This window comes from Fusarium phalaenopsidis (assembly GCF_050370095.1).
Source record: "Fusarium phalaenopsidis strain FUZ10S chromosome Unknown contig_32332, whole genome shotgun sequence".
In the NCBI taxonomy this organism is placed as follows: domain Eukaryota; kingdom Fungi; phylum Ascomycota; class Sordariomycetes; order Hypocreales; family Nectriaceae; genus Fusarium; species Fusarium phalaenopsidis.
Genome location: NW_028145391.1, coordinates 2201083 through 2213927, shown reverse-complemented (window position 1 = coordinate 2213927; position 12845 = coordinate 2201083). Strand labels below are relative to the sequence as shown.

The 12845-nt window shown below is 55.9% G+C and overlaps 5 protein-coding genes across 5 annotated transcripts; 2 read left to right on the top strand and 3 right to left on the bottom strand.

Annotated features, from left to right (window-relative positions):
• Positions 1–36: 36 nt before the first annotated feature.
• Positions 37–1758, bottom strand: LRP88_13680 (protein MTG2; the record flags this gene model as incomplete). The annotated part of the gene is made up of 1 exon (XM_083250038.1): positions 37–1758. One exon carries the CDS (start codon positions 1756–1758, stop codon positions 37–39), a length of 1722 nt encoding a protein of 573 aa, XP_083094372.1.
• A 2161-nt stretch (positions 1759–3919) lies between these two features.
• On the top strand, positions 3920–4667 carry LRP88_13679 (uncharacterized protein; the record flags this gene model as incomplete). The annotated part of the gene is made up of 2 exons (XM_083250037.1): positions 3920–4047; positions 4112–4667. The coding sequence occupies 2 exons, from the start codon at positions 3920–3922 to the stop codon at positions 4665–4667; spliced, it is 684 nt and encodes a 227-aa protein (XP_083094371.1).
• A 1291-nt stretch (positions 4668–5958) lies between these two features.
• Positions 5959–7560, bottom strand: LRP88_13678 (uncharacterized protein; the record flags this gene model as incomplete). The annotated part of the gene is made up of 3 exons (XM_083250036.1): positions 5959–6081; positions 6148–7302; positions 7423–7560. 3 exons carry the CDS (start codon positions 7558–7560, stop codon positions 5959–5961), a joined length of 1416 nt encoding a protein of 471 aa, XP_083094370.1.
• Positions 7561–8420: 860 nt separating this feature from the next.
• LRP88_13677 (DNA-directed RNA polymerase core subunit RPB5) lies at positions 8421–9312 on the top strand (the record flags this gene model as incomplete). The annotated part of the gene is made up of 3 exons (XM_083250035.1): positions 8421–8516; positions 8611–8693; positions 8787–9312. 3 exons carry the CDS (start codon positions 8421–8423, stop codon positions 9310–9312), a joined length of 705 nt encoding a protein of 234 aa, XP_083094369.1.
• Positions 9313–10155: 843 nt separating this feature from the next.
• LRP88_13676 (uncharacterized protein) lies at positions 10156–11796 on the bottom strand (the record flags this gene model as incomplete). The annotated part of the gene is made up of 2 exons (XM_083250034.1): positions 10156–11359; positions 11462–11796. The coding sequence occupies 2 exons, from the start codon at positions 11794–11796 to the stop codon at positions 10156–10158; spliced, it is 1539 nt and encodes a 512-aa protein (XP_083094368.1).
• Positions 11797–12845: the final 1049 nt, after the last annotated feature.

The window sequence follows — 12845 nt, the reverse complement described above, 5'->3', positions numbered from 1 at the left end:
ATGGTATAATACATGGGGCTTCCCCAACGTGTCCATTTACTCGTCCAAAAGACCGACGGTCCAGTGCACAATTCTGTCAACGCCTTGGCCGTTGATAGCACTCACCGGGATGGCAGTGCAGTCCTTGGTCCAGGCATTCTCGACGCCGCTGGGGTGCGGCTTATCGCCCTTGGTGATGCCGTCGAGATACTCCTTGAGCTCTCTGAAGTTACTCTGGGTTTCTGGTAGGTCGGCCTTGGTCGCCACAACGAACCACGGCTTTCCAGCAATCTGAAGAGCCGGGGTCATCGTAGAGTCAGGAAGTCCGGTCTCAAACTCAGGGGGAAAATTCATGGGACCGTCCAGGTCTGATTCAAGGTTCCAGTCAACGCGTGAGTCAATCTCGCGGTCTGCCTCCTCTTCATCGCGCATCTGCGCATATAAGCCGACTTCACGCCATAACGCATCCAGAGCCTTGACAGCATTGCCTGCTGCCAGGTCAATGACAAAGGCGAGGACACCAGCACGCTCAACGTGACGCAGGAAAGCAATTCCGAGACCACGGTCCAGATGGGCACCCTCAATCAGACCGGGGATGTCAGCGATGGTGAAACGAGTGCGAGGCTCAGTTTCGACCTCCTCGGGCAGTCCCATCTGAGCGGGATAGCGGCGATAGCTCTTGATTGTAGGTCGACCAGAATACTTGTCAAGAACAACAGTGCCAATATTGGGCTGCAGAGTCGTAAAAGCCCAGTTACCAACACGAGTACGGCTGTTGGTAATGGCACGAAGGAGGGTGCTCTTCCCAGCGTTGGGGAGACCCACCAGTCCAACGTCAGCGAGGAGCTTGAGCTCAAGCTCAATCTTCATGCTGATGGCGTCTTCTCCCTTGGTCGCGAACATTGGGCGGGGATGCGCTCGCGATGTGAAGTGAGGATTCCCCAAGCCACCGATACCGCCGGTTGCGAGGAGAATGGGCTTGGGCGTCGGACGAGACAGGTCGAGATGGATCTTGGGCGGAGGTTGCTTATAGAGGCGATGGCGCTTCGGAAGTCGAGGGAAGACGGTTTGCTTGACATCAGTCTTGGACAGGCCGGGGTATAGCAACCACTTGCGACGCTCAGGGTTCTGGTCTTCCTCCTCATCCTCCTCAATCTCATTCTCCTCCTCTTCATATACTTCCTCGTCTTCCTCTTCCCTCTTCTGCCTTTCCATAGCAGCCAATCGCTCTTCCCTTTTGCGCTGCTTTTCCTGGACACGCCACAGCCGCATATCCATCTCCTCCTCAGCGACGGGATCCTCACGTTCCAGCTCACGCACAACCGTTCCCACAGGCACCGTTATGATGACATCGTCTCCCCGAGTACCGCTCTTTGCACTTCCTTGGCCATGCTTCCCCCGACCCGCACGGATAAAGCGCTTACGCGCAAGCTTGTGTAGCGAGGTCTCGCCATGGGCGGCTTGGATGTAGACATTACCTCCATGACCACCGTCGCCGCCATTGGGAGGGCCCTCGGCGAGATATGCCTCACGCAAGAAGGAGATGCAACCGTTTCCACCTCGGCCAGCATATAGGCTTAGCTGAGCTTTATCGGAGAAGCTTGGGGCGGCATAGTCGTCGGGAGCTGGGTTGAGTCGTGTCTCTGGGAGGTCGTTGACGGTCGAGTTGTAGCGTCGTCGTAGAGCTGTTACGCTTGCAAAAGCGTGTCTTGACGCAAACAGCGACGGGTAGAGAAAGGGGAGGAAAGGCGCCGACGCGCTCGGACAACGCGGAGCCATGGCTGACAATTGAGCGACAAGCTCGTGCTTGAATCAAGCAACGATTTGATGTTGAAGCTCATTGACGCCAAAGCTTGGCCAAAATTTCTCCGATAAGAGCGGGGCCTGGGCGGGCAGGTGCGTTCACGGGAGAGCCATCCATGACGGATATCTCACGGATATCTCAGCCTAGGAAAGTCTAATTGTTAAGAAGGGGAGGACTAAGTTGAATCACGTCTTCGAATCGTTCTATTTGTAGAAGACTGCCCTGCTCTACTCCTTCTCGTCCAATCTTCATCGCTATGTTACCGCGCTTCCCCGCCGTGGTCAGGAATACGTCCCAAAGGGGAAAGAGGACTTTAGTGAATGTAGGCAACCGCGCATGCCTCCAGGCACTGTATGCCTCAGGTTATTATCTAGGACTCTCTCGTGAAACTACTAAGGCTGTCAGGATCGTTCATCTCAAAGCCACGGATTTCTTCCTTTTCTTCTTCCGTCCCTCTTCGCCGGAAGCGAAAGACGATAGCCGATACCGGGCTTCGACCGTCTTCGCTCATCTGACACAATCAACGTCCCATTGCCACTAGTCGATGCATTGTCCTCACGGACCTTGTACCCGAGAAGTAGCTGTACGATTTGCCGAGCGCTTTGGCCGGTTCTGAACGCACAAGCCAGGCTGTACAACCACGCAAATGTCAGTATCTTGTTGATGGGATTCTGTCTTTCATCTAGTATTGGAAACTAACAGTGAATGCTGATAGCTCGCGAATCAGCGACCCTTCTCGATGGCTTGCCAATCAATGGACTCTCCAACGTCCCCTGGTCGTTCGTCTCGCCTCGCCCCGTCGGGATCCTGCAGCCAGACCGTAATGGCCCATAGTTGGCGCCGATTGCCATTCGGCCAGCAAGTGGACTGAGACCGACCGACCAGCCCCCGATAGTGATATGGAGCAGCAAGCGGCTGCTGACGCCAAAATGCGGTGAATCGGTGTTGCAGCGGACGGCAGCGCCAACGAAACCAAACGAGATTCTTGTGCTCTCACTCACATCCGTGGACTGAGCCCTCTGTTCCCTCTCTGCCGCCGGTTTGCCTCTTCGCTGGGGCTCCTTGCTGCTGACCTCGATCTCTATTCGTCCAGTTTTGGCAAACGGTGCCCTGGCTCACCACCTCCAGCCCAACCGACTCCTCATTTGTCAAGCCTGACCATCTCCCGCCTTCTTTTAAGTTCGTCGGTTGGTTCAGCTCTGAGACTCGCTTCTCTACATGAAGCCCAGCCCAGCAGCCCTCCATCTCTCGGACTTGGTCAACTTCGTCCCAGTTCCTCACGTCCACGTTCCACTCGCGCTCGACCTCCACCCCCTCCCAGAGTGGTACTGCTGCTGCTGCTGCTGCTGCTGCTGCTCATCAACACCACCCTTCCCGGCAGAGACACCTGAGAGCCGCAGCATCGCCCAACGACGGTTCGCCGCCATCGACCCCTCCCTTGTACCAGCTCGAGGTCATTGGGTCAGCCTGCATACGCTCCGTGGTCCCGCATTCGAGCCACGACTGTAGACGTGGTCCGGCCGTCCTCATTCGATCTCTCCACATAGCTTCCTTCGCTTCCCCACGCGACTTCTTCCATCTCGCTCTTCAGTTTCTCCCTCCCCTTCCAGCTCGAGCCCCGAGAGCTGCTGGTGCTTGCCTTGCAGGATACATACTGGCTCCAGCGAAACAGCTGCTCTCTTCCCCCGTCTGCTGGTGTTGAACGGGCATACCAGACCATTTTCACGCCTGGTCTCGTTATCTCCTTACCGCCACGCCCGACAGACTCTAACACGGACGGCTCGTGCCTTTAAGCTACTGGTAGGTCAGTTTTTGACTCTTCTCTCCTCTGCAATTACACTTCCTGGCCCCCATCCCCGGCCTACGTCGTGCAATCTCGTCATCACTGGCCCTCTCTCCTACATCACACCTCATGAAATACGCCTGCGGGGCTGGAGGGGGATCTCAAACCTACCTTCACGTCGATGTCATGAGTTGACCGCCCCGTTGCACACGATCCTACCCATCTACCTACCTACCTACTACTTTCCCCGACTCGACTCGACTCTCTCCGGCTTCGTCGCCGCCGATTTGTCTGACGCCTCCGCTAAGATGTATACCAGAAATTATCCGTTTGGCAAGCCCACCACGTACAGGATGGACCCCGATTGCGCGATATGCCACGCTCCGGCGTCAATGGCATGCGATTGCGAGGCCAAGGGACTTGACGTCGCCGTCAAGCAGGCCGAAGACCGCATGATGCGGTCGATATACACAGAGATACGGTTCGCAAGCCCGACTGATTATCAATCCCGACGTCGAATCAATCCTAACTCTACCTCTTGACAGATCTTGGGTCCGAGGACACGCACAGGACTACATCCTCGAGTACTTCCGCCTCCTCACCGATCAACGTAAGACGGCACACTCTGCCCACTTGGACCGTATCACCGCCCACGCATATCACTATTACCACGCACCACCTCACCCGACGCAGATTGCTGAAGCTCAGGCTTCCCTCAAGCGCGGCATTGACGAAGATTGGCAAGCGAGCGTACAGCGATACCCCGAAGTTCTTGAGTATTTCTTTGGCCTCGTTGAATTGACCCTGCCGGCGGAGGATGAGCCCGCGGTCAAGGATCCGCCCCTAGGTTCACTGTCAAACTTCCGCAAAGTAAACCGTCGAAGCGGAAGCGGCGGCGCCGGCGGTGGTGGTCCAGGAGGCGGTGGTTCTGCAGCCGTTGCACCCGTCGGATACCGCGACCCGGCCGCACTTCACTCTCAAACACCACCTCCTCCCATGCCCCGACTCGATCGCCGCACTCCAGGCCCCCGAGACAGGCGACCTGCTGGCTTCGGGCCTCCTCCACCACCGCCTGCAGCGTCTTACTATCCCAGCTACTGAAAGCGGCCACGACCGACGGACATTGCCAAAGCCATCCATACACAAGACAGCTGCTGCAAGGCATGCATACAATGCAGCCAAATCATATCATTACGACTACTACGAACATCACGACCATCGCATAATTGGGGCGTGGAGTATTACCGGCATAACAGACCAAAGTGGCATCATCATCGAGGATTCTCAAAGTTTGGGCCAAAGTTTCCACCTGTGTTGGACTAGAAGCCTCCCCGGTCTGGCAGTATTTTCATTTGGAGTATTTGGTTGGGGTTTACCAAAGTTGGGCATATTTGTATTTGAAGTCAAGCAAAATACCACGCCGCAGAAGGCAATATTTCACTCAACCACGAGCACCCCCCAACCCATCATGGATGGTCACAGACAGACCCAATGGCCTGCCGAACGAGACAGTTGCCGCACGCACGCGAGCGAGCGAGCGGCCGAGCAAGGCCAGCAGCATTTCTTGGCTGGAGGAGTGGGGGATGGCTGATCAAAAGAGGGGCGTCCGAGAGCAGCTGAGGCCATGGCGATAGGCCGAAGACGAGCTGGGGGCTGGCTAGTGTCATGCCCATACCTGCATGTTGCTTCAACATATTATCCGCGGATCTATGTGTCTGCAATGCAGTGAGACGACGGGGCTTTTGTAAGGTTCGAATGCGGCTGGTGGTCATTGATGCACGCATGCAGGGCAACACCAAAGGAGACGATCAACCAAGCGAGCGCATATGCCCGATGCATGCGAACTCAAGTCTACTCTTTTCGACTCCTCATGACCCTTCATCAGGTTCTCCCCATAGAGTGGTAAGCGAGCGATTGACTTGGGGGAGGGTCGAGATCGGCAAGATATTCGATAGCCGAACATGAATCACATCACGCAAATATTCAAGCATTCCCAGATTGAACCAACTGTATTTTTTCTTCATCTCTCGTTCTTCTTTCTTGCGCATCACCTTCGTGAAAAAACAGCGCCTAATTACAAAACAGCACGACAAGCGCTTTTATATTCGACCAGGAGGTTATATAGGGAGGGAGGGAAAAGGGTGGAAGCGGCAAGAGACTCGGCATAATTAACTCAGTGGCCAGATGAGCTTCGAATAACGTTTGAGGGCGCCTCAACATTTGATTCGATATACCGAGGGGTGGCGCGAGGAACGTTCAGAGAGGTGGATGCCGAAAGGACGAAAGACGGGAGTAAGTGGTGAGGATGGTGGTAGGAAGATTTGTGGATGGCCCCAGCATGGTCGGCATGGGAGAATACCGACGAGCGGAATAGAGACTGCGTGGGAGAGGATTACGACTCCTGCTTCTCAGCAATCGAAGTCTCCTTCAGGCCAGAGGTAACCTCCTCGACCTTCTCGCCGTTGGCCTCAGCGGCCTCAAGCTCAGCGATCTCCTTCTTGGCCTTCTCAATGTTCTGCATTCGACATCAGTATACTGGACTCCACATGACTAACTCGGGGGTAAAATGGAGGATACTTACACGCTTGGTCTGGGCCTCCTGGTCGTTCTTCCAGAAGTCGAGCTTGGCGCGAACCTTCTCAGTAACGCCGGGGATGTCCAGAGCACTCATAGGAGGGTCGATACCCATGGCGGCGCAGTCCTCGACAACGGAGGGAGGGACATTGAAGAACTTGGATGAGGCAGCATGGCCACCCTTCTTACCCTTCTTTCCCTTCTTAACAGCAGAGAAGTACTCCTCCTCGCGGTCCTCCTTGCGGACGAGCTTGGTGCCCTTAAGGCCGGCCTCATCGACACTTCGCTGAGCCTGAGCTCCGAGACCAGTATCGGCCATCAGGGGGCCCTTCTCAACCTTGTGGTTAGGGTCGAGGAACTGGAGAAGGCTGTTGGCGCGACGAATCTCATCAAGGTAGGCAGGGTCGCTGGCATCGCCCAAGCGGCGCTCAGCCTCGGCCTTCTTGCGCTCCTGGATGTGACGCTCGTGCTCGGCCCTCTGCTTCTCGCGGTAGCGCTCACGGGCCTCACGCTCGTAGGCCTGGAAAGCCTTCTTCTGGCCGTAGTAGTCGTCCTTGAGCTTGCGGATGGCGGTGTACTTCTCCTGCTGCTCGGCCTGGAGCTTGGTGCGCTCGTCACGGAGGGTCGACAGACCCTTATAAGCCTCGTCCTGCTCGGCCTTGATGGCATCGAGCTCAGTCTGGATCTTGGTGTACTGCTCCGACATGGCCTTCTGCTCGGGATCATCCATGCTGTCCTTGATCTCCTTGATCTTGGCACGCAGATCGTCAATCTGCTTCTGAGAGTCCTCAAACTGGCCAAAGTTCTTTCGAATCTTTCGGAGGCTGGAGATGTCGGAAAGAGCCTTCTTCTCGTCGACCAGCTTCATGGTACCGGAGTTGACCTGCTTGTCAAGAGTGGCGATCTGGCGGTCGACATCCTCGAGGGACTTGTAGGGAACCTTGGCCTTGGCAGTCTTTTGCTCGGCGATCCTGCTGCGAACCTGCTCATCGAGGCGCTTGATCTGGTCGAGCTTGGTGGTGCGGGCGTTCTTGCCTCCAGCCTGCTTCTGGCGGATCTCGTTGGCCTGGGCAATGAGCTCCTGTCGTCGCTTCTGGGTCGGGCTAGGCTGGTCCTTGTTCTTGTTGGGCATAGCAATTTCGATCTTGGCCTTGACAGCAGCCTATAGAGAGTAGAGTGTCAGTCGGTGTAAACCCCTTGGCCAGCACATGAGCCCACAGGTGTGGAACCTGGGCTGATAGGTATAACCATTGCTCGAGGAAGGGGGGGGTTGAAGCCGTACCAGGTGGTCCATGGAAACCTTGTGGTCCTTCTCAGCCTTTGCGAGAGCCTCCTTAAAGGCATTCTCGTCGGGCTTGGTAGGACGAGTATGGGCTTGCTTGTCCGCCGAAGGGGCGGGAGCAGTCGCAGTCTCGGCCATTGCGAAGAAGCGGGTACCGGAGAGGATACGGTGAGGAGGACGGGGAGAAGGTTGAAGCCGGGAGCGAAGCTGCTCGAGATGGCTTTGACTAGCAAGAGTGAAGGTGAGGGCGACGACACGTGTTGTCAGAAGGGAAAGTGTCAAAGTAAGAGAGGAGAGAGATGGCGGGAGGAGGTGGACGAAAAAAAAAGGATATGCCCCCCCAAAGTAGGTAATTAAGGTACCCAAGTCACCACTTTCTGCTTCTGGACCCGTGTCTGGTTCCAGTTTGACTTGCGATCAATTTTGAGCCCGCCGTTGGGGCTCTGGCCCGTGCGTTCACGGGCTGTTTTTCTTTGTCTCCGGGGGCTGCTCAGGTCCTGCCGGTGGCCTTTTTAGGGGTGTCCCCTCCCCTTGGAGTCGGGTCGTCTCCCCTAGCGTCCACTGGAAGGGAAGCCCCGAGACCACTGAAGGGACTGGACCCGGCCGCTGGACCTGGTCCTCCGGTGCCTGGACGGACCTGGTCGCCGTCCGTCTGGGGCGGGCTGGCACTGGTGGGCAGGGGTCGGGGCTGTTCCTTCCACTTTTGACTCTAGGTTAGACTTGGGCGTCGTGGCTGGTGCACCCCTACGTCCACAATCCAACTGTGGCGTATCTGCCAACTCTGTGGCGTAAATCACATGACCCTATCTGACGCTTGGACCCGCTCAAGGACTTTTTGGACTTTTGCGGCGCCGACGCATGCAAGGCTGTGAGCGACCGCAGAAACTTTGACTTTTGAAGCAGAGAGGCCCGCGCGACCGCAAACCAAACAATTACACCCTCGTAATCGATCACAACCTTCGACCTCGAATTGCTATCTTGTTCCGAAACATACCATCATGGATATCGATCACGTGCCTACGGATGCCAGGTCCAAGGAGGTCGTCCGGCTCTGGCGAGCGTGGAGGACCGTCCACGAGATGGTCGCGGATCGAGTATGTCTTTGTCTTTGATTGAATGAGGGCGCAACACCTGTCGCGCGTCTCTTGTTATGCCTTGAAACACACGAGACTGACATGGACTCTAAAGGAATACGAGCTCGCCGAGGAGGAAGTCAAGATCTCGCTCGACCGCTTCCGCGACGAGTACTGCAACCCCGACGGCTCCATCAAGTAAGAAAACAAAGACCCCCGTTCTCGCGATTGCAAAAGACACACCACATATACACAAGGCAGCACAGCTGACATCTCTTCGCAAACATCTAGCCGCGCAAAGCTTCAGTTCTCCGCCCGTCCCAGCGAGTCCATGCTGAGAAAGTTCACCCCCCCAGCCACGGCCGACAAGCCCGACCCAGTCCCGGACTGCGGCCCCATCTGGGTCGAGTTCCTCGCCGACAAGACCTTCGGCGTGAGCCAGATCCGCCAGTTCGCGACGTACGTCATCACCAACCACTACAAGACGGGCATCATGGTTACCCACGTTCCCCTGTCTCCCGCCGCCCGCAAGTCGCTCGCCAGCGTCGAGTCCCTGGCCAAGATTGAGTGCTTCCTCGAGGACGATCTGCTGGTCAATATCACCCACCACGAGCTCGTCCCCAAGCACGTCCTGCTCTCCCGCGACGAGAAGACTGCCCTCCTCAAGCGGTACCGCCTCAAGGAGACCCAGCTGCCCCGTATCCTGCAGCGAGATCCTGTCGCTCGCTACCTAGGCCTGAAGAGAGGCCAGGTCGTCAAGATCATCCGTAACAGTGAGACGGCCGGACGGTATGCCAGTTACCGGCTGTGTGTATAGACGAAGGACAAAGGAGGCAACGGGGATGTTATATTTGCGGAGACGAGAGGTCTGGTTAGATCAAGGAAGGATGGAGGCGTCAATCAACTGTAATTGAGGTTCTAAAAAGCTGGCGTTTCAGGGGTTTTATGTATGTTGCGCGATGCCGTAGCAGAGCCAATGAAGGATTATCATCTACCTTGAGAGCTGCTATGTGCGATGTCAGTGTTCGAGAGCATATCATCTCTAGGTAGCCACAACAGGCAACCATTATCACGTTAATCACAAAACATCAACACAGGCAATACAATAAATGTGGATAAGACATATGCCATCATATGGATCAATATTATCCTATTTGGATGCTCTTCAGAGCCAATAAACAATGTCCTTAATCCTACCAATTCCATCCAATGTAAACTTGGCTTTCGCCGGGGTATATATAACCAATATCCATCAACCCATTCGTCCATTCATCCAGACCAACCGGATGACCCAAAACCAAAAGAAGCCGACGTGAAAAACGTCGGTCGGAATAATAAACCCTAGGTATCAACCATTTGCGCAGGCGCCCAAAGCCCGCGCCTCTCTCATATGCCTCTGAGATAAAGAAAAGTCATCATGGCATCCATCTTTGCACATTATTACCCCGTCGTGCCATCCATCCCTTTCCGTGAGGATCCTCCGACACCATGCTATAAACGCCAACCGGTTGCCGCTATATCTACTCCAAGAGCGGACCGGGAAAAAAAGAATCGTGGTAAAAACATGTCGCTATCGTCGTAAGGCGTATCGTCGGCCATAGTATAAGTATATCGTAGAGGACAGAAATCTCCGACCTCATCGTTGGTGGAAGTTAGCTTCCTAACTCAGGAGACCTCCTGGATCCCTGAGCTCCGCCTCGGGCTTCCCGTGAGCGTTGTACCGTGTCTCTTGCTGCGACTGGGGTATCGGCTGCAGCTCAGTGCCTCCAGACTTGGATTTGGATCGGCCTTGTCTCGTATTAAGAGGGCCAAACATCCCTCCGAGGTCTTGGAGGAGCGCGGTAGAGCCACGGCGGAATCCTCCCGTGCTAGCCGGCAATGATGGCGCAGGAGGAGTGTGCTCTGATGTTGATTCGTCCTTGTTGGAAGAATCGCGGCTGTCATGACGGAAGCTTCCGCTACCTTCTCTAGGAGTGTCCAGTAGCCCACCAACGTCAAAGAATGAGACTCTTCTTGGTGTAATACCGGAATCACTCCTTGCCTGGGCGAGAGCGAGAGCATCATGCGGCAACAAAGAGTCGTCACTTCGCTCTGCATTGCTGCGCTGCCGCTGTGGGAATTGCCAACGTTCAAGATCTTGGTCGAGTTTCCGAGCGATGGGAGCGGGAGTGTATTGGAAGATGCCGCTGTCGCTGTTGTTGTCTGGCTGATCACGGAGTTCGGGGTCAACGGTCATGCCAACATCTCGGACCAAGTCCTCGTCACTTCCCCAATGACGGTGCAGAGTTGGGCGCCTGGGATGGAGCGAGGGATCCAGAGATTCGGCCACGGAGGTTCGTCGGAACTTTTGCTTCTTCAGGCCTCGGTCTCGCATGAAGGAACCCAGAACTAGTGAGTTAGCCGCGGCCGTAGCAAACAGGAGCTCCACTGAGGCGAGAAGTGATCGGTACTGCTGGCGGCCATCTTCTCTGATAATGTGTGGTACTCGGTAAAGAGTAACGCCCACAACCGACAAGCTGAGAGAGAAAAGTAGCACAAGCTGGAACTTTCTCTTGAGCGTCATTGCGCTCGTCACAATGATCGGGATGGGGAAAATGACGAGCAGCAGATCCGTCAAAACGTTGCAGACAGCCATGGTAATAAGCTGCACATAACCCTGGCGACATTGGCCACCGGGGTCGGGCAACACCTGCCAGTAAGCGCGGAAAGGGCGGCATTCGATGAGATCGCTAATGACAACTGCGACAAAGGTGACTGCGAGGATAATTCGGATGGCGTATAGAGAAGTTTGCCATGCTCGTTCCCACGTGGCACGGGTTAATCGGTGGAGAAACTCAAGAATGGCCGTCTTGAGCACCCAGAGACTATTCAAGGAGAGTCAGCATCTAAAACTCGACGTTGGCGCACGGTTAGACGTGGCGGGATGTGGGCAAGGCAAGGGGATGAGAAAAGGGCGCGCCACATACGTTGCGGCGTAGAAAACCCGGCTGGCCAACACGAGGCCGCTTGCGATGGATTTTTGACGTATTTGCTCATCTGTGAGATGGACGCCGTCGAATTGAGCATTGTTCGTTCCGTATATGAGGATATAGTGGACGCATGCCATGCGAGCATACAATGGGATCAGGGCTAATGCTGCGACACGGTCTTCGGTAAAGAGTCGTTCGGTTCGGATGAAGCGGCCAGCAAGTCGCAACAGGATAATGAGGGTGCAAAACGAGGTTGCCCACCAGCAGACAAGCAATGTCGGCTTGTCGTACTTGAATTCGCGGAGGGCTGGAGGATCCGAGTAGAGCGTCATGGCTACGTCGGCGGTCCGCGCTCGTCGTCCTCCGCAGAGGGCTCGACGAGCGAGGTGAACGAAACGGCTTCGGGCTTATAACTCGATCAGAGGTTGCGGATGGGCCGACGCAGGAGGCCGAGGATGCGGTACTGTTGGGCCGGCAGTTGGATCTGATACGCCTCGAGGATTCAGCTCGACATGAGGCGGCCGGCGATGGCACTTGAGCGGTGGTAGTAACGGCACAAGCGATGGATGCATGAAAATAGAGGCCTTCGGTGCGAGATCAAGAGCATCGATAGATCGGTGCACGGACAATGGGGGGTTAGGACAGGATTGCCGTCAAGGTCGAGGTCAAAGACTGGGTAGCGAGAGTCGTTGAGGACGCATTCGCAAAGATGGTCGATCCGGGATGGCCAACTTGATTCTGCGAGTGGCAAGGGGCCAAGGTGATGGTTCGCGCCGGTCAATCGTCTCGCAGTCGGTCAAGGAGTGAGGCAGAAGGCTGTGGACAAGGCCCAAGAGGATGTCAAGAAGAATGAATGTAGGAGAGAGTTGGGAGGGTGAGATAAGAGATGAGTGGGAGTGTCCAAGAGTGGATGCGGACAAGGTGCGGCTGGTCCCCAAGATATTGCGGAGGCGAGGAGTGTGGGCGAATCGACTCGACCCGGTTGTCTATCCGGAGGGCACAGTAGCGTCGACGGTCGAGTCCTCGAGTTGCACACAGACGACAACGCCCGTCACCCAAGGCCCGGAGCCCCGTCCGTCATCTGTGGCCCTGGGCTGTGGGCTCTGGAGAGGAGGGTGTCTTGGGCGTTGGCCACCACCCACTGACTGGGCCTGTGGGGAGGGCCAAGGATGGGGAGTGAGAGGCCAGGGCATCCAAGAGCAACCCATCCGTTGCCTCTGCTCCGTGCTCCACCGGGGCTAGACCAACAAGTCCTGACGAAGATGTTGTTGGCTTAGCGCGCTTGGGGTCTTGGGGTCTTGGGGTCGCGGGACTCGCACGACCTGGGGGGCACGCTACTTTGGTGATTCGGCGGCTCACTCAGCCATGAGGCGTTGCGTTG